The sequence below is a fragment of the Eublepharis macularius genome, chromosome 3 (assembly GCF_028583425.1).
Source record: "Eublepharis macularius isolate TG4126 chromosome 3, MPM_Emac_v1.0, whole genome shotgun sequence".
NCBI classification, from domain to species: domain Eukaryota; kingdom Metazoa; phylum Chordata; class Lepidosauria; order Squamata; family Eublepharidae; genus Eublepharis; species Eublepharis macularius.
Genome location: NC_072792.1, coordinates 45,164,312 through 45,186,089, shown reverse-complemented (window position 1 = coordinate 45,186,089; position 21,778 = coordinate 45,164,312). Strand labels below are relative to the sequence as shown.

General features: G+C 41.7%; 1 protein-coding gene across 2 annotated transcripts; it reads right to left on the bottom strand.

The window, feature by feature from the left end:
- Positions 1–15,470: 15,470 nt before the first annotated feature.
- On the bottom strand, positions 15,471–21,634 carry ING1 (inhibitor of growth family member 1). Of its 2 annotated transcripts, XM_054973821.1 has the most exons (3): positions 20,899–21,634; positions 19,226–19,243; positions 15,471–17,265 (listed from the first exon to the last, which is right to left on the bottom strand). In XM_054973821.1, exons 1-3 carry the CDS (start codon positions 21,038–21,040, stop codon positions 16,562–16,564), a joined length of 864 nt encoding a protein of 287 aa, XP_054829796.1. In that variant the 5' UTR covers positions 21,041–21,634; the 3' UTR covers positions 15,471–16,561. The 2 variants fall into 2 exon arrangements, with proteins under 2 accessions (XP_054829796.1, XP_054829797.1); XM_054973822.1 differs by lacking the exon at positions 19,226–19,243.
- Between the last annotated feature and the right edge of the window lie 144 nt (positions 21,635–21,778).

Sequence of the window (21,778 nt, the reverse complement as noted above, 5' to 3'; positions counted from 1 at the left end):
GTAAATAATACATCAGGAAATATTTGCTTAGTTTCAATAATTAATCATAGTTTCCGAGTGTAGAGATCATATTACAGTAGTATTATTATTCATTTTGAGAGATAGTATTACTGAGCCACTGGCTGATTCATTATTAGGGTACACTTTTGATTCAAGATGCATTACAACATAACTGTGTGCTCAATTTAAGACTAACACATTACAAAACACAGTGCTATTAAATTATATTTGATGCTTCATTTGGTATAAAGAAGACCAACATAAATTCTTCTTGTATACCATTAATAAAATTAAATTATCACCATAATATTTTCTATACTTGATCATTATTGAACTTATTATTGTTCCCACCAAAATCAAGAAATAGCCTCAAAGATCTAATAAGTGTAACAGAGACAATAATAACATTGCAATGGTTAATGTCAACAGAAAGAGGCAGGGACTTAGCATAAGTTTCCATGCTGCGTTTAGAAAATGATAGCTTGATTAATTATATTTTGATCTAAATCTTGGCAATACAACAGCATAATAGGATAGGGGAGAGGAAAGAACAGCTGAAGTTCAAGGGCCAAACATATTGCTAAAGAGAAGATACATGGGTGAGGCGATACTATTTTTAGAGCATGTATGATCTTCCTTGTCAGATTGTCTACAGATCATATATAGGTAGCCGTATTGGTCTGCAGTAGAACAGCAAGATTTGAGTCCAGTAGCACCTTAGAGACCAATGAGATTTTCATGGTATAATCTTCGAGGGTCAACCCTCTCTTCTTAAAGAAAGGAGCTTTGACTCTCAAAAGCATGTACCATAAAAATCTTGTTCGTCTCTAAGGTGCCACTGGACTCAACTCCTGCTGTTCTACAGATCATAGATTTCACCCACTTCTTCTGCATCACCCAGAAAGGATTGCTTATTTGAATTATTTGAGTATGTTTTACTATCCTTATTCTTTGTCCTACAATAGGAGTCCTCAGTCTTCTTGGACTGTGGGTACTTCTGGAATTTTGTAATCAAATAGCAGGAGCCATCAAAAATGGCTGCTTCGGGGGGGACACAGCCAACCACAGAAATTGATGTCATGGTAGCTGGAGAAATCAGAAAATGTTGGGAGATTCCAAGCCACGTATCCTCCTGTGATAGTGACACTTCCTGCTCCAGTGAGTTGGAGGAGAGCCACAATAAGCTCTTTGCCTTGGAGAGGAGATGCTTTAGGAAAGAAGGAAGCAGAGAAAAAAGGTGATTGCAGCTTCAGAGACTCCCATCTAAAACATCTTTAGGCCTACAGACCTGGTTCTTTGGATTTTTCCATTTATTGACTCCTTTTTCACTTACTACTATAACAAGAGCACAGGATGACTTTTCCCTATAGTAGTGAATGGGAACCACTCATATAATGAGAGAAACTCCATTGGAGAGAAAGTTGGCTATTGACAATGAAGCCTAACGTTGCTTTGTTCCTTCATCTAGATAGTATCATTCTGGGTTCTGTTTTTTTTAACACAGTAAAGACTGACAGAAACTGTAAATATATGATGAGTCACTTTGTATTCTTCAAAATGTCTTACAAATTACCATCAGCAGACAAGGACTATGACTGAACAGGTATATATGAAGGTTCCTTTAAGAGCTTTTATTTGGCTGAATAAACAAAAGAGGGGAAAGGTTTATAATAATTATAGTTTTATAATCAATCATTTATTATGCTGTTGGGATTCATATAATAAAAAAACTTGCCCCAGGTATCTCTTCATTGGCTTCAACAATCAGGGATTTGAATGGACTTCAGGATGGGAGATATCAGGCATAGACTTTATGGATCTTTAATAACTAATAATAGGCTGTTAGCTAATAAATAAGTTTTTTTAAATAATAGAAGGGTTTAGTAAATGGTTTTCTGAAAACATTTAGATTGAAGAATTGTTCTGATTTTGAATCCTTATTGTTAAAAAATGAAGGTTACTGTAATGATTTTAAGTAAATGTGTGTATGTGTCTTTAAATGCTTGGTTTGGCATGGATGAAGAGGGAGGGTGAAAGAGAGGGTTGAGTGAGTGATATGATTGGTTGATGACTGAGAGTGTGGGTGGAGTGAATGCAGTTTTAGACTGACAGTGGTGAAAAAAAAGATTCAGTCAGGGCAAGAGAGGCAAGCTGTGTGTGTAGCCTTAGTATTTTTAAGCAGTTCTGAGAGAAATATGACCTACATGGAAACCTGAACTGCGTGTTTATGAAAGAACATTCAGTCAGGAGAAAGCAGGCAAACTGTGTGTGCGCCTGAGAAAAGGTCTTACTTGTAATTGAGAGAGAGAATATCAAAAGCAGACAAACTTGTGTGTGAAGCCTGAGAGAAGATCTGTGAGACTGGGTTTAAGTAAAGTAACTTTAAGAATTGAGAACTACTCTTTAGAAACCAACGCGTTTTAGAAACAACATGAAACTGATACACTTCTTATAAAAATAAAAGTTTATTTCATTTTTTTAAATCTCAGAGTAATTCCTATATCCCATTCCTATTCTCAGGGCCACATAGTACCATGAAGGAGCCTCACGCTTAGGTATGTCACTAAAGGGGAAATTTAAATAAAATGTCTTGGAATATAATATTCCTGGTGGCAGCAATCTACCCAGAGGGTGTAAGAGAAAGATTAAAGGCAAAATCTACCCAAGAGAAAGGGTTGTAACAGTCACTTTATGTCAAAGCTACATAACATTCTATGTAGTTACTGAACATTTGTTCTTTAAAAAATGGTGTGTTTCACTCAGATATGTTGTTCCGGATCATATTTGGCAGTATATATTAATATGTGAGCTATCATTTTCAATTTGCTTAAAATATAAGAAGAATCTTTATAAAACGTTACACCACTGGTATATGACCCCTAAAAGATGGGCAAGGATTCATAAATCATGCTCTAATAAATACTGGTTCTGTATAGCAGAACCAGAAAATGAAGATTTTCTTAATATGTCGTGGCACTGCCCATGTGCAGTTGTCTATTGGCGAGGAATAGCAGACATTCTTAGAAAAGGTTTGGGGGCTGACTTTCCGATTATGCTAGAGATTTTGCTCCTAAACTATGCTACTTCTATACCAACAAACTTGAAGAATTTGTCCCTTCATATTTGATTACCTCAACAAGGATAGTTTTTGTGAATTACAGGAAAAAAGAGGCCCAGCCTAGTTTAGAAGAATGGATTTCCAGAATTAAAGAGAAAAGAGGAGGTAATGTACCTAGTTTGGAATTTTGCATTAATGAAATAATGAAACTATTGTTAATTTGTAATGATAAATTGTCACTGATAAAAATGAAATAATAATAATGAATAATGAAGTAACAGATGAGGAAATAAGTAAGGCAATACAATCTGTAAATTTGGGAAAGGCGCCAGGGCCAGATGGACTTACGGCTAAATTTTATAAGACAATGGCCAATGAACTGGCACCATTCCTAAAAGAGGTGATCAACGGAGTTTTAAAGGATCAACGGATTCCAGGTACCTGGAATGAAGCGAATATATCACTGGTTGTTGTGGGTTTTCCGGGCTGTATTGCCGTGGTCTTGGCATTGTAGTTCCTGACGTTTCGCCAGCAGCTGTGGCTGGCATCTTCAGAGGTGTAGCACCAAAAGACAGAGATCTCTCAGACTGAGAGATCTGGCGAAACGTCAGGAACTACAATGCCAAGACCACGGCAATACAGCCCGGAAAACCCACAACAACCATCGTTCTCCGGCCGTGAAAGCCTTCGACAATACATCGAATATATCACTGATCCCTAAAGAAGGCCAAGACTTGACAAATGTGAAAAATTATAGACCTATATCGCTACTTAATAATGACTATAAAATCTTTGCGAAGATACTGGCGGAGAGACTGAAGGGGTGGCTTTCGGAAGTTATTGAGGAGGAACAAGCAGGCTTTTTGCCAGACAGACAAATCAGAGACAACTTGAGGACAGTGATAAATGCTATTGAATACTATGATAAGCGTTGTGATAAGGAGGTTGGTTTCTTCTTTGTTGATGCTGAAAAGGCGTTTGACAATTTAAACTGGGACTTTATGTTTGCCACTATGGAAAAGCTACAAATGGGAGAAAGATTCATTAGAGCAATTAAGGAAATTTACAGAGACCAGAATGCAGCAATTGTGGTGAATGATGAAGTGACTAAGAAATTATCTATAAGTAAAGGAACAAGACAAGGTTGCCCGTTGTCTCCGCTGTTGTTCATTTTGGTATTGGAGATCCTGATAATACAAATACGACAAGATGAAGAAATCCGTGGAATAAAAATAAAGGATTATTCTTATAAGGTTAGAGCATTTGCGGATGACATAATGCTAATTGTAGAAGACCCAATGGAGAACATGCCAAAAGTGATAGAGAAGATCAAGGAGTTTGGGGATTTGGCAGGTTTTTATATCAATAAAAAGAAATCAAAGTTATTATGCAAAAACATGACTAAGCAAAAACAACAATCGCTAATGGAAATAACGGAATGTGAAGTAACAAATAAGGTGAAATATTTGGGAATTGAACTGACTGCAAAGAACATAGACTTATTTAAAAACAACTATGAAAAACTATGGACTCAGATAGAGAGATCTGATCAAGTGGAACAGACTGAATTTGTCATGGTTGGGAAGGATTGCAGCAGTGAAGATGAATGTGTTACCAAGAGTAATGTTTTTGCTACAGACAATACCAATCATCAGAGACTCTAAGCAATTTGAAAAATGGCAGAGGAAAATATCAGACTTTGTATGGGCAGGCAAGAAGCCTCGAGTGAAAATGAAAGTTTTACAAGATGCAAAAGAAAGAGGCGGAATGCAACTGCCCAATCTAAGACTTTACCATGATGCAATTTGCCTAGTGTGGTTGAAAGAGTGGATGACGTTAAAGAATAAGAAATTACTAGCTCTAGAGGGATATAAAAAAACATTTGGATGGCACGCATACCTATGGCATGATAAAGTAAAGGCGAACTCGATGTTCCTGCATCATTATATACGGAGAAGTTTATATATAATCTGGAAGAAGTACAGAATTTATTTACAAGAAGGAACCCCTTTGTGGGTAGTTCCATATGAGGTGATAGACCCGAGAGCTGTTGATAATGAGCAACAATGTTTAACTTACAAAGAAATAACTAGAATTGAAGCATCTAAACTCAGAATAAAGACTCAGGAGGAACTATCACCTTATTACGATTGGTTCCAGTACAGACAGATTAGAGATTTATATAACTCGGACTCTGTAAAGGGAGGTATACGAACAGAGAATTCGGAACTAGAGCAGACCCTTTTTAAAGAGGACAAGAAAAGAATATCCAAGGTATACCAAGTACTGTTGAAATGGTATACTGAGGATGAAATAGTTAAAGTACAAATGGTGAAATGGGCCATAAACTTCAACAAAGAAATAACAATGGAGGCATGGGAATACTTGTGGAAGACTACAATGAAGATAACGACATGTACCAGCATTAAAGAGAACATCTATAAAATGATTTATCGTTGGTACATGACACCAAAGAAGATTGCGCTAGGGAATTTGAATACTTCTAATAAATGCTGGAAATGCAGGAAGCATGAGGGCTCCCTCTATCATATGTGGTGGACGTGTGAGGTAGCTAGGCAGTACTGGGGGGAAATAATAAGAGAAATGAGTGAGATTTTACAATTTCAAGTAAATAAGAACCCAGAACTCCTGCTACTAAACCTGGGAATGGAGGGAATTCCAGCCCATCATAGGACGTTGATATTTTACATGACGGCTGCAGCTAGACTTTTGTACGCGCAAAAATGGAAAGTACAAGAAGTGCCAACTATTGAAGATTGGATTTACAAATTGCTGTATATGGCAGAAATGGATAAAATGACAAGAAAACTGAGAAATCTGGACCCAGGACAGTTTAACACAGATTGGGAGAAGCTGAAACAATATTTGGAGAAGAAATGGGAGGTGGGAGGAGAACTGTGGCAGTTTGAGAACTATTGAACTATAATAAAATGCAGAGGGGGGTGACTTTACCGGGGGGGAGAAGAGGTAAAAATGAACTTCTAAGCAGTTATGTTATTAGATTGATATATACAGAAGAATAAATAGAATATTGATAGAATATAACTAATTATAAGGGTTAATTATGAGGAATGACTAACTAATAATATTTTCTTTCTGATTTTGTACAATGTACCAAACTGAATATGTTTATATGAAGGTATATATGAGTCAAATTGATTGATATCATATATAGATCTATGATTGAAGGGAATAGAAATATCAATGTAAACAAATATAACTAAAACAGAAAGAAGAAGATAGAATTAATAATATATAGAGTATAAGTTAAGTTGGTTGATTTATATGATTGTATGGCTTATATAGTTTACATAGTTTACGTTATACAGAAATATTTGAAAACGGAATTATGGGATAAATTGTTTATCCATTATGGGTACAGAGCATTAAAAATAGTTAAAGAAGTATTGCTTAGAATAAAAGGAGAATATACATTTGATTAGATAGAGGAATATATAAAGAGTAAGGGAAAAGGGACAAAGGGTTGGAAAACTGTTGGAAGTCAACAAAAAAGGGGGGGAAAGGGAGGGGGTTAGAAATTGGGAAATGGGAAAATTGATTGTGATGTGTAAATATATGATCCTAACCCAATAAAAAAATTTTCAAAAAAAAAATGAAATAATAATATTAATGATGATGATGATGATGATAACATTGATTATTGTTGTTGTTGTTATTAAAACAGTACTGTCAGCTGTTACTGGGGAATTTAAAATATTGGTGTTTCATTCTTCCAAGTTACTGTTGTCGTTTCTTGATCACCCCATGCACCAGACTGAAGGCTAGCACAATTGTTTGTGGAACCTCCAAAGGTGAGGTGGCATATATTCTAAAGACCACAGTCCGTGATCCACAGCAGCAATTTCTAAATAATTGCTGTGGGATTGTTGACTCTAAATAAGTGGATATATCCCTCAAAAGAGCAGAAGGAAGTGTATAGAAGTTATGGGGTTGTGATAAGGTTGCCAACTACAGGTTGGGAAATTTCTGGAGATTTTGAGTTGATACTTGGGAGGAACTTCAGTGGGGTATAATGCCATAGAATCCACCCTCAAACACATCCATTTTCTCCGGGAGAACTGATATCTGTAGTCTGGAGAGCAAGTGTAGTTCTGGGAGATTTCAGCCTCCACCTTATGGTTGGCTATCCTAGGATGTGAGTCTACAAGCATATGGCTCTCGCACTTACAGAAACTGAAAGATATATAGCCCATGGGAGAATGGACCCCTTTCTTTTCCAGTGGGCACACAAGGAATTCCGGTCTACACGCATGGACTTTCTTGTCCACAGTTCAGAAAATGATTACTTTTCACTCTGTCATGATACATGCTTCAGGGCTTTCTTTTCCTTTAAATGTCCTATTGTGAAGCACAATAGCAACAATACGAACAGTTACAAACATTTTTACAATGAAATGCTCCAAGCATTTACTGATTCAAATGCTCGTTATAATATGCCAGCAACATTTTGATCACAATGGATATTTAAATCTCTTTCACATTTTTTGTGTGTAGTTTTAAATTGTTCGCCTATTGTTTATGTTTTTCGCTATCTTGACACTTTACTGAGTGATTAGTTCCATACCTTAAAAAGAGAAATAGAATTTCATGTGTGGAAGTGTTTGATAAGTTGCTAAGCGCCTATGCCTAGCTAGCACTCCCAGAGAGAGGCATGACATTTTAAAAATTAACTTTAAACCAGATCTCTTAGCTACCTGATGAAATGCAGGTTGCAAGTCAGATTGTCTGTTTTTTAAAATGGATCTATGCATTGAGACAAAATATTGAAATCTTCCAAGCATTAAGAAAGGTGAATCACTAAAGATCAGATTTCAAAACCATTTTGACATGGTTTCCCCTTCTGTGTTTTCCAAGACAGCTCCAGCTGTCCAACAAAACTATGTCTCAAGGCTTTTTAATGGCTTGCATCAGAGTATCATAGTATGAGGTATAAAAGCCTTTCTCCATCTCTGCTTACTCCATTGTTCATAGTATTTTATGATATGCTGATATTTCAGGCAGACATCTTGGATTCCTGAGACACTTCTTCTTCTATGAACATGTTTACACTGTAGACCAGGTCAGTAGTTGCTTTCTCCAAGGAACTTAGGAGTTACGTTCGGTCAGCATGGGCTTCCTCTGTTGGATTTAAACTTCAGGCCTATTCAGATATTATTCAGGACATTAAATTATTAAATAACAACCCCCAACATTATTTAAAAACAACCCCAAATATTCTATCCCTTAATATCATCATTAATGCAAATCTTAATGGCAATTATTGTTAATAGTAACATTCAGAAACATTCAGCTGAGGCACCTTGCTGTCTGCCTTAGATTCAGGATGGTCAGAGTGACTCAGCAGATTTGTAACTGATAGGGGGATTTACCAAACAGCAGAAGCCACACAGATCTTGCAACCAGAGAGGATTGGGCTAATAGGTCTTTCTTTTCAAACTGTATTTATCCCATTCGTAGGGTTGCCGGCTCGAAGCTTGGGAAATTCCTGGAGATCCGGGGGGTGAAACCTGGAGAAACTTGGAGAAAGTGGGGTTTGGGGAGGAAAAAGACCTTGTCATGGCATAATTCCATAGAGTCCACCCCCCAAAGTAGCCATTTTCTCCAGGTGAACTGATCTCTGTGTCCTGGAAACCAGTTGTAATTCCAGGAGATCTCCAGCCACTACCTGGAGGCTGGCAACCCTACCCATTCACTTTACTGCTCACTGGCTTGATAAGAGATCTTTGGTTTGGTTCGGTATAAAGCAACAGTGTCTTCCGATTGCTTTCTATTCTGGTTACTCTTGGGTTGCCCTTCCTAGGCAAAGGGGAAAACATTTGCTTGCCCAGACTGACACACAAGCAGGAAGTGCTGCAGACAGGGAAGAGAATATGGGGGATGCTATTCTTCTCCTTCTGCCAGCAGTAGGCAGAGGCAAATGTTTTGTTTGTATATACTAGCATATGAACAAGCAGTGCTGCAGACTGAATGGCTGAGGGGTAAGAAATGGACTCCCCAGTACCCGCCACCACCATGATAGGTAGAGGGATGAATCAATGAGATTGGATCAGAGATCTCTCATGTTCCTTAAAAGCAGTTTCAGGGAAGTCAAATGTAAAAGGAAAGTGGAAATGTATGAATGAAGCAGAAGAGAAAGGAGCAATTTTTAAACATGAGTGTGCAAGGGGGATAAAAACCTTAGCCTCTCCCACATCATACCTAGCTGTGCTCCATTTCTTTCAACAGCTGCAGGAAAAAATGTTCCAAGCATCCAGCTAAGGCACAGGAGGGAACAAGTACCATATGCCTGTGCACTCTGTTTTTGTTGAAAAACAAACAGGACCTAGTACGTTTACAAATGAGGATTCCCTCATTATTTACATTGCCAGACGTCTGCCTCTGACTGCTCCGCAAGTGGGAATGTCAATGTCCTATAAGATGGAGACCGTTTCCCTTGCATGTCTGAAGCTTGGCTTGCCACACACCCTTGGGTGTGTGGTATAAACCTGAGAATTCCATCCCAACGGAATGGGGGCAGGGGGAGCTAAATCAGGAAGCCAGTGGAAACAAATAATTAATATAATAAAGAAAAGGAGCTCATGTAACACTGATGATTTTAAAAATACCCAACCAGTACAAAAAACCCTCATACCACGTGCCCATCATACTGCTCATATGGTATTCCCCCTCCCTTTGACTAAAAACTGATTAGTTCACTGAGCAACTGTACATTCTATGCTTTTCATACAAGCTCAGCCAAGTAGCATCACAGGCTTCAATGTCGCAAGTACAGTAAGACATTACTTTGTTTTTTTGTGCGTGAAGGCACAGGGTTTTTTTTTTGTTGCTGTTGTTGTTACTCTGTCCAGAAATTGAACTGACAATACATTTAACCAACAGCATAATTCTGTTTATAGTGTAGTTCACCAGCTAAAGCAGAATTCTTTCCAAAGGCATGAGGCAGAGCCTTGCACTACCATAAGGTAAATCTGTAGGTACAATGGCTTGGTCCAGAAGCTCTCAAGCATTCAAAAGTGAGACTCACTTTTAACCTTACTCTGTTTTTCAGGGCCCATGTGCAAAATGACTATGTGTTACAGTTCACCTCCCTGACAGAAAAATGCAAGAATTTCACATCAGTTAAAAGTGAACAGATCTATATTCTCGTTTTCATTTTCAATATTTACATAGGATTGTTCACCAATGACCGTGAAATGGTATCTCTTGGCCATTTCAGCACATTAGGCTGAGATAAACTCAAGTTTGCCCTCAAGCCTTTTGGAGTCTCTTCTCCCAGTTTAACTTGTTCAACCTCCTCCATTCTACAAACCACATGTGAGAAAGGCAGGGCCAACATTTGGATCCCAGGTCACAGTTGACAAGCTCTGGCTTAGTCCATGTATCTTAGAGAGCAATCCTAAGCAGGTCTCCTCAGAATCCTACTCAAGTCTATCCAATGGGTAATACTCCCAGGAAAAGTGTTCTTAAGATTAGAGATCTTCTTCCTCAGGTTCTGTTATGATCATTAGGGTCTCGCAACAATTCCCTCTTACCGACTGTGTCGTATTCTATCACCAAGGTTGCAGAAAAGCATTCTAAGGAGTTTATTGTCCTCCACACTACCCAAGATTGGAAGTTTGTTCCACCATTGGAAATGTACCAAAGTACCTTCAGGACAGTATTGTGAGACCCGATTGGGATGGCCTTTGGAGTTTTGGGATAAATTGAGAAAGTGTAGGGAAATTTCAATTAATTTCAGTTTTTTGAAATGCCATTTTGTTTTGCTGGTCAAGTGGGGAAGAATTGTACATGGCTTTTGTCATTTGCCTCAAAACGTTGAGATGTACAGAGTTATAAATAAAGAAGAGCTAGGAAGGACAGGGCTGCTCCAACAGCCCCTTCTTTACAGCCAACTTGCCTGAAACAAAGACCACTGCATGGCTATGGGGCCTCCCTGATACGTATGGACAGCTGCTGCCCCAGCACAGAGGGTGAAGTGGTTTGCTTTGCTGTAGTTGAACAAAGTAGTAAGAATGCTAAATGTTTACTATATAAGCTTATATGAGGTAGCATAGAAATTGTTCCAGGGGTAGTCTTGACCATATTACTCTCTTAGCCTTATTACTTAACAGGGCTGTTGGGATATTAAAATGCCACACTGGGATAATGTAACAAATAAATAGGGTTACTGATGTAATAGTCCTATAATCTCACAAATCACATATGCAATTTTATTTTTCATTACATCTTATCCAAGTTACATTTGTTTTAGAAAACAATATAATATGGGAACTGGGTGACAAGAGTGAGAAAGACACAGAGTAACCCCAAGGCCAGGAGAATCTTTTAAATTACAGTAGTAATTCTTCCCCAAAGCACAATTGCGAGAGTCTGCTGCATCTAATTTAATTTGTTCTTGGAAGATTCAATATAAGAGAATTCACATCTATTTTAAGTGTATCTTTTACAGGCCAGTCACTACCACTAGATCTTCAAAGCCTGTGGAGACCTATTTGAATTTCAAATGGGAAAAATATAACTTCAGATCTCTCCCATTCTTTTTTACAGCCTGATTTTCCAGAGGCATGAATATCCTATAGAAATACTTCTACCAGATTCAGAGGAACTGTCTTTGGCACATAATCAAAATAAAACGTATATTAAGTCTGTTTTTCATGGTGATCCCCCCACCGATGTTCATTATGTAGGAACTGCGGCGTCACAGCATCATTTCTATGCAGCGTCGCAGAATAGACCACTCTTACATACCTTGCAAATTATGCTATGATAATGCTGGTTCATACCACTCTGAGCACTCTTAACGCAATTATAAGGAGACTAGCTTGATACCCGTGCTTCGCTATGGCATTTAACTACTTTAAATCCAGTTATAATACTTATGGGTATGTAACATTTTTTGGTTTGTGGGGTGGGGGTTGAGTTGGTTTTGTAGTATAATAGCATAGTACCTGAGCTTCACAAAGGTGTTCGAATAAAGCGAAGCGTGTTAATGCTGAAAACTGATGAAGTGAATTTTGAAATGAAACATTTATTGAAGAGATTTTAGAAGGAAAAGATTGTAGTGCAATAAATAAAGTAAAAAATACCTACAACCGGTTTTTTTTCCTACTGAACAAGCTCTTTGTAGACCATATTGGTGGTTTCCCCCTCTGCAGTATGTAGAACTGCCCATGTGAGAAGCAGTCTTCCCTCAAGTCAATTCCTGTCACCTTCAGTATCTGCCCCTAGGACTTGTTGATCGTCATAGCAAAGCAGACCTTGAGGGGGAACTGCAATCTCTTGAACTCAAAGAGGTTCTCTGATGGTATGAGTGGTATGAACACCGACTCCCCCCGAGCACTACTGGTGAACAATATGGCCTTGATGACGTTCCTGTGGAGAGCTTTCACTCGCAGTCTGGTGCCATTGCAGAGTTTGGGTGGGTTGAAGTTCCAGAGCAGCATCACTGGAGCCCCTACTTTGAGGAGAAGCTTGTGGGTTTGGAAGCCAGCAGAGTTGAGCATGTTGAGGAACTCCACGGGTTAGTGGACTGCGTCATCCATTTGTACCACTGAGTCCACAGATCTGTACTCCATTTTTGCCCCTTCAAGGGAGTTAAGTTGTTTCATTAATGATGGCAGCCTTCTCGTTCTTGGGGGTCAGAATGGCACGCTTGCACAGCCAGTCCATGGACTTCTACATGATAGTGGTGATATTAGGGTATATTGTGCCTGTTAGGTCTGCTGGGGTCATCACCACTGTGCCCAGGCCTGCAGGGATGGTCACCTTTCCCTTGGACTTGGGATACTCTCCATCACCTATTTTTAGTAGGAGTTCAGAGAATTCCCCAGAAGACCCCTCGTCTCTCAAGTGGACCCTCATGTTCTTTCTTAGTGAGAGTTTCCTGATGAGGGGTCACAGATACGATGCCTTGACACACATGGTAACCTTGTCAGCTCAAGTTCCCCTTGGGACTACTGGCAAAGTCTGCCAGAAGTCTCCAGCCAGCAACACAGTGACTCCCCCCATCACTCTCTCATTGCCCCTGACATCTTTGAGGGTTATGCTCAGTGCCTCAAAACACCCCTTGTGCACCATGGTGCTCTCATCCCAAACAATGAGCTTACAGTTCCACAGCACTTGGGCCATGTTGTTTTGAGATGCTGAACAGGGATGTTTCCGCATGGATGAGATTAAGAGGCAGCTTGAAGGTAGTGAAGGATCATAGGACATGCCTGAGTGAACCTTGACCTTCCATGGAAGTGAGCGCCTCTCTACTCTGCCACTCTGTGCACCACAGGAGTATGATGTGCATATTTCTTTGCTGCATCTCTAAGTTGCTTCCTCCTTTTAGCTTCGGTGTATCTTGCACAACGTCTGCCAGGAGGCTTCTTGGGAGCAGTAAGAAGTGATGGCTGTGAGAGGTGGTGTTGGGCTGAGGGAGGAATGGTGTGGTGGGCACTTCAGCAGGTTCATGTGAGAGGTTCGCATTGAAATGGCCCCTAGAAAGGTCATACACCACCTCCCCATGAACATTTAAAAACTCAGTTGCCATACTGACTTTTATATAAAATCCCTATTCAGGAGTCGTGTACATTCTTTCTTCTACTGTCTGCAGTTTCCTTGACCTGACTTTTACCTCAGAACACAGAATTCTACAGCTGACCCATTAGAGAGAGGGGGGGGAGTGCAAGCAGGCAGGCCTCACATTAAGGTTTCCTGGTCCAGGTTGGAAAATTCCTAGAGATTTGGAGGGTGGAGCTTGGATAGAGTGGGATTTGGGGAGGGGCGGGGCCTCAGAATGATATAATACCATAGAGTCCATTCTTCAAAGCAGCCATTTTCTCCAGGGGAACTGATCTATGTCAACTGGAGATCAGTTGTAATTCCAGATCTCCAGCCACCACCTGGAGGCTGGCAACCCTACACCACAGGGAGATTGGCAACCCTAGTGAAGATGGTTGTTGGGGGTTTTCCGGGCTGTATTGCCGTGGTCTTGGCATTGTAGTTCCTGACGTTTCGCCAGCAGCTGTGGCTGGCATCTTCAGAGGTGTAGCACCAAAAGACAGAGATCTCTCAGTGTCACAGTGTGGAAAAGATGTAGGTCATTTGTATCTACTCAGGAGGGGTGGGGTTGAGCTGAGTCATTCTGTAAGAGTTTCCCAGGGTGTGGAATGCTAATGGCGGGAGGCTTCACTGTAACCTGAGGAGGTTGAACCCTAGTGAACTTTTAGGGGAAGATTGGAAGGTGTATTTTACCTCAGGACACATTCACTGACTCCCTTAGCAACTGTTTAGAATGTTGGCCCCATATGCAAATGACCTTGAAAGCTAGCCCGATCAGGGAAGAGTGGCTGAGTTGGCAATTGGCAGGGGAGGAGAAGCCTGACAGCCGCACAAGGAAGCTGTATCCCAATGGGAAAACACATTTTACCCCTTTTTACCCCCATAGGGGGCGAATTTCTTAAAATTCCTTCTTAGTGAGCCCCTACATCACAAAAGGAATGTTCTGCCCAAATTTTACATTTCTAGGTTCAGGGGTTTGGGCTGGGCGTTGACGAGTCAGTCAGGACTCTTGTCTTTATATATATAGATGTTCCACCACTTTCTACTCCCATGTTTCCATTTCTACTCCATTATTAGCAGAAGTGTCGTTTAATTACAATAATATTCATAGACTGAGCTTCTGACTGCAGCTTGTTAATGTTATTAAACAAAGGCAGCGCCAGAGCGGTATAATGGTTAGTGTCGGACTGGGAACTGGGACACCCAGATTCCAATCCCCACCCTGCCATGAAAGCTTGCTGGGTGACCTTGGGCCCATCGTACACTCTCAACCTAGCAAGGCTATTGTGAGGTTAAAAATGGAGGAGAGGAGAATGATGTAAGCTCCTTGGGTCTCCATCAGGAAGAAAGGTGAGGTACAAATGAAGTAAAGAAAGAGTTACCAAAACTCATGTTGTTGTTTTTTTGTGAACAGAGGCAGAATTAAAAGAATCCTGGTCAGGAATGTGGTACAATTGCTCTTTCCCGTTTAATATCCCGACTTCATGGCTATGAAACAGCCTGGACATGAAGGTGGCAGTAACAAAGCACTTCATTTGGCAATAACAATTACCAATTACTGGCATAAAAAAGAGGAGGAACATCTTGGTCAATAGTACTGAGCCTGGAAGATAGAGAAGAAACAGCAGTGGGCAGGGGAAAAGAACATGGAGCATTTGGGGGATTAGGGAAGCAGCAGCAAAGCAGCGGGAAGTGTAAGCATGCGCGTATGAGTGTGTGTGTGTGAAAGCCACTACTGAAGAAAGAGATGGAAGAAGTCACAAATAGGCTCACTAAGAACAGATATCCACATCTATTCAGTGGAACTGACGTGTGAACAATGTTATCCAACTTGTTTAATTTATTCCTTAATATCACAGCTGTACAACTTTCATACATACAGAAAGAAATGCATATTGGCTACACCATGGCATGGGGATGCATTTCCAATTATAATACAGTTAAGTGCCACTCCACTTGAAAATGTACATTTTTACAACTTATACAAAGTAAAGACTGCTACACTATTATCTGAGGACAGTATAAAGGTTGGTTTATGATAAGGTTTGTTACTAAACCACTTCCTGGTTAAATACAAAATATACTAAACCATTTTTAAAAGGCCCTTGTGGTACTTGGCCAGTATATAAAATATGCTGTGTAAAATTTAACCATTTGCATCTTTAAAAATAAGCTTGTAGTTAAACTTCTGATATTGACTTGCTAGAACGATGTGTTGAACAAGTGCTATACCATAACCTTCCTCTTTGCTATTGCATTGATAATCACCAAACAAAACTAGCACCCTGGTCCCAAACATATCCCTTAGAAACGTTCCATTAAAAGCAATGGACCTGTTGAAAATGGGGCGCAAGGCTATAATCCTAAACCACTTTCTTGGAAGCAACTCTGATTGAACCATGTCAACTAGGAGTTAAGTGCGTGCGTGCTCTCTTAATCCCACTGAAATCAAATGAGTTTAAGAGTGTTTCACTCTGTGTTAGATTATAGCCAATGCATTTAGAATCCTTTTCCAATGTTCTGTTTTATTCAAACTGAATGTTGACATTTTCTGGAAAGATAAATAGCATTCCTCTCTGAGAAAAACGGAATGCTATCCAAGACATGCTTATTATCTACATTTTAATGGACAGAGTCTTACCAACTCTTGAAACCATATTTTTCCATAAGATGAGCCTGGATATTACAATGTTAACTCTATTACTTTATTATATGTTTTTTGGCTCACAGACTCTTTTCCTGTTAACAGCTGTATCAAGGAAAAAACCCAAACATTTCTTATAATGCCATCCCTGTTGCAAGAATGGTTTGATGCATAACCTTCTTTAAAAATATACATTTTACAATTCTTGCACCTCAACAAAAGAGAGAATAAATTACACGAACCCACAGCTATATTTTCCTTAGATTTAGAAACTACCTGTTGTAGGCCCTTTCTTTTTTAGACTTTTCTAGTGCCTTGTCCATTGTTTTCTCATTTTCTCCTCTACATTTGGGGCAGTACCACTTGCCCTTTGGTTTATGATTGAGTCCCACACATGAGAAGTGAAACCATTCAATCGGGCATTCATCATTGTCACACCCAATCATTTCTCCATAGGAGACCTGATTACACAGACAGTAAGTTGGCTCATTGGGATCAATAGGGAGATCTGCTGGAGATGCTTCTCTCTCTGCTTTGGCTTTGGACCTCTTCTTTTTCTTGGAAGTTTTTGCCTTCTTCTCTTTTGGAGTTCCTGAAGTGATATCATCATGATCATGGTTATTAGAAGCGTTCTCTCGATTTTCATTATTTCTTTGCCGCCTGGAGCGCTTGTTGTTGGGCTTCTCTGCCTGACTGATTGTCTCGTTCTTTGACTTGTCTTGGTTTGTTTTGCCACTGTTTCCAGTAGAGTCGTTAATTTCTTGGCAGTTTTCAAACAGTTCTACATGACTGTCAACTTGCCTAGTTCTATTCTCAACAAGTTCTACCATCTGACTGACGATCTGGATCTTTTCATCTCCTAGTTCTTGGCTCCGGATCAATGCTCTCTGTATGCCGTGCAATACCCTCCTCTTCTGTACTGCATCAGTCTCTCGTTTGAATTTTTCGTAATAATCATCCAGCTCCTTTAAAATATCTGTGAAGAAAGGATAAGACTACATGATTTGCCAGTCTCTGATATAATACAACAAACTTTCTCAAGCTTTGTCACTTTTGGTTGGAGGAGGAAAAGTGAGGGACGACTCCCTTTCTTCATTTTAACAAACACTGTTATTCTGAGCACAGCTACTCTGAAGACACACAGAACTCTATGGACTTTTTCCAAATAAATAATTTAATATCTAAACATGACAGTGTATCTCCATATAAGGTTAGTTTCATTTTGAAGCAAGCCTCACTCAAAACATATCTGAAATCAGCAGGACCAACTTCTCAGAAAGATGTGATTTAATGTGTAGTGTACTGGTTAAGTAGTAGAGCTGCAAATCAGGACTCTGCTGATTTGAATCTCACTATTGTTATGAATTCAGCAGGTGGCCTTGGGTAAGCCACTCCTCTCAGCCCCAGCTCCCCAGCTGCATTGTGAGGATTATAAAACTTGAAGTTTGTTCAGGGTTCTGAGTGGGCACATTTAAACAAGATATATGAAAGGCTATTTCCACATATTTTAGGTGTGCGTTTTTTGAATTTGATGTAAAAAGCGAGATTAGTGCAACAAATAGGTATTGGAAACTCGTAACAGGTATAACCACCAGAGACCCGGGACTGTCCCTTGCATCATTGAAAAACCTGGATTTGGCTCGCCTGTTAGTGTGTCATAGATCTAGAGGGGTTAGCCCTATTAGTCTGCAGTAGCAAAATAGAAAAGAGTCCAGTAGTACCTTTAAGACTAACCAACTTTACTGTAGCATAAGCTTTCGAGAATCCCAGTTCTCTTTCTCAGATGCATCAACGTCAGAGAACCGTGATTCTCGAAAGCTTATGCTACAATTAAAGTTGGTTAGTCTTAAAGGTGCTACTGGACTCTTTTCTATTCTGTGTTTGTATTCTGTCAGGACAATAACAATGACATTGTTCGCCGGGGCACTCATCTATTGATATATAAGGGCGGTTATTTTTATTATTAATGCCAGAACATGTATTCTGGACTTCTAAGAGCAGAACTACAAGTGACAAAAGGCACAGGTTGGACACTTGTCAGCTTCCCTCAAATTTTGATGGGAAATGTAGGCAGCTTGGCGGAATGTTGGACAAGTGGCAGTTGAAAAGTCCATTGGAGAGCAGTCAGAGAGCCAAGCTGCAAGACTAGGATGCCTACGTTTCCCATCAAAACTTGAGGGAAGCTGACAAGTGTCCAACCAGTGCCTTTTGTCACTTGTAGTTCAGCTCTAAGGTGGCTAGTTTTGTGGTTTTATAAAGAACTGCCTTTAAAGAAAATAGGTTGCTAAATGGGCGGGGGGGGGGGCTTTTTCCGCCCACTCCCGACAGCTGTTCTGTGAGAGTTGGAAGACTTTGAGAAGCTCCCCGCAACGGTCAAGGGGGGAAGCAGTCCACCTTTTTTTCTCCTCACGAACGCTCAAAGGGGCGGGGCAAGAATCCAGCGCGCGCCCCAAAGCGGGAAGAAAAATCTCTCCTTGTCCCGCCCCTTTGCCCTGAGCTTGCCTGCTCTCATCCAGGCATTGGAATAGCCGCTTGTCATTCCGCCGCCACTCCCGCCTCTCCTTTTTGCCCCGCCTCTTTTTCAGGAACGAGGACACTCTTTCCCCTCCCCTCGAATGCGATTTCGGAGCCCATTGTTCTTAATGGCGCTGTTCGTGTGTGTTTTCCCCCCTCCCCCCTTCTCTGTCCATCTGCGATGAAACAGATTCCGTTCAGCCGCCCAATCAGGGTCTATGCTCCGTAGCTCTCGGAAGAAACCGACCACTCAGGGTGAAGAATCTCGTTAGTAGCCCCGTCCCCTGCAAAAGCTCCTCCGCCAATCAAAAGGGAAAGCCCCAAGTCAGTCTCCGCCTTCTTTGAGACCGACGGCCCGCTCAGGCTTTGAAGGCGGAGCGAGGGACCAGCCCCCGTCTTTCACATCCATGCGTCAGTCATACCGGGGCATCTCACGCTTCCTGCAACGATGGGAGCCAATCAGCCACGGAGGAGCAGACGGGGCAGTTCGAACTGTTACAACAAGCCCCCACGGTCCTTCTACCCTCCCGTTTCGTCAACGTCAGAGGAAGGTGGGCCTCTGCAAGAGAATTCAGGGGGCTAATCAGAGAGCAACAGGGCGGGGCCATGGGTGTTCCCTGAGGAAAGCGTCACCCAATAGTCGGAAAGGGAGGCGGGGCAAACGCAAGAGGATAATGACGGTGTCATATAAAAGCCGTTGTGACGGCGCCTTTCAGTCTTTCTAGCTCTGAAGCGTCGCTGAGGTTTTGTTTAGCACAGTCAAATGTTTAGAACGGGTTGAAACGCCCGCCCTGCCCTTTAATAGTACTCCCCTCCTGCTCCTCGCTCCAGTCTCCGAACGTACACCCTAAGCGGAGCCCTGTCGCTTCCCTTTCTACCACTTGTACACACAGTGCCCTCTTTTCCCGTCCCTCACGGAAATTAAAACTACTCACCGCCGAAGGAGAAACCCCTCAGATACTTGCTGTGTCCCCCCCCCCCACACGCCACAAACGCAGCAATAATCTGCCGGGTTTCCACTTATACATACATACATCAGCCAGGACAATTTAAACGTGTAATGGGCTCCCCGGTGTCACCTCCACCACCGGCCGTAGCCCTCCCCCCCCCCCACCTCTCACCGCATCGAATGACAAAGAGCCTTTTATGCCGCCCCCCCGCCTAACTAAACCCCCCATTTCCTCCCAACTGCAAAGTGAGCCTCTCTCAAGAGCTGCAAAAATACTGTATGAGTTTCTGTGGGGAAGAAAAGGAGAGGAGGGGGGGGCTCACTCAGCAAGCAGCACATCTCTAGCCTACACAGTATTTATATAATCTCCCACCCACCCTTTCCCCTCCCCTCATTTTCCCCCTCCACCAAGAGACTTAACGGGAGGGGGGGTTCTTTTAAAAGCAAGCCCCATTGAAAAAAAAAACACATAAGCAGAGGGAATGAAGGCAGCAAGCCCTGCCCACCCCCCTTTCCCACTCTCAATCTAATCCACTCTCCCTCCCTCTCTTACTAGCACCCTCTCCTACTACAGCCATTGCGAATACTAGAAATTCCTCAATGTTGTGCTGTAATCGCTCTCTCTCCCCCACCTCCCCTGCTTCTCTCTCTCTCGTGTTCACTCCCAGCACTTTCTCACAGTATCCAGAAAACATTTTCTCTCTTCAGCCTATACACACAGAGAAAGGAAACAGCCGCCTCGGTGCCCCATGCGTCCTGAAACCCTGCCCCTCCTGAAACCCTGCTGCTGCTACAGCCGCCTTTTTTGTGTCTAGTATTTTTTCAACAGCTTTGTTTTTAAAAATTAAACAGTGTAGGCTGCTTAATAAAGAGAAGCCCTCCCCGCAAAGGCAGAAGACCTTTTGTTCCATCCCAAGGGGGGGACAAATAAAGCCGCTCTCGGTGCAGAGGCAAGCAACAGCCCCCCACATTTCCCTTCTCCACGAATCCTCACAATACACTATTTTTTAACATAAACGCTCCCATCCGCTTCGGGATGAAGCGCGGGGAGAGGAACACGGCAAGATATCATCTCTGCAGGGGAAATAAAAGGCTAGGTAGCCTCCAACATACTCTCACACACATAAAGGAGCCAAGCAGTTTTACCTTGATATTTGGCGTCGATTTCCCTCATCAGGGAGACATTTCTCTGCAGATCGAAGGGCAGGGATTCGATGGAGTCCAGGTAATCCTCCACATAGTTCGCTAGATGAAGCTGCTCTCCGTTTGCAGGATTCAACATTTTCATCCGGCCCCAAATTTCCTCCCCCTGTCTATATCCTCCTCCTCTCACCCCTAATGGGCGAGAGTTTCCCTTTCAAACACAGCAGCCCCAAATGGCAGAGGATCAATCCTCAAGCCGCCTCTTCTTCTTTTCTTCCTTCTCTAGTTCCTTGGATCGAACCATAAAAAGACCACAGGGAAAATGAAGGAGGGGGGAGAGCTACATTGGAGTCTTTTCTTCGGAGATCAGGAAAAAAGGCAAGGCAAGGCGTACACACACACACCGCGTCCGCGAGTCCCTACAGCCAGCAGCAAGCAAGCAGCTGATTGAATGGCTGTCGTTGTCGGTAACTCGCCAAGGAGGTGGTAGGAACAATCAGAGGGATTTGTGCGTGTGTGTAAAGAGAAGGGAGGGAGGGAGAAAGAAGGGGGGAAGAGAGGAAGCTCTTTTTTAAAAAAAAAACCCGATCTTCCAAAGATAAGCAAATTGAAAAGAAAAAAAAACCCGGTCGCGTAGAGAATTGCCGGCAGAAGGGAGGAGAAGCTTCTCTCCGGGTACGCAGCTGCTCCTGCTCCGCCGGTGGTATCAACGCAAGCCTTCTCTGTACGCCGCACTTGATCCAACGTGGAAAACCCAAATACCAGTTTCAAACACTTGGGAAACATTCAGCCCCGCCACCTAGTGCGCCTGCGCACCACTCCCATTGCCACCACCAACCCCCCTCCCCCGCCCTTCCCGGGCCAGCAGCAGAGACGCTTTAAT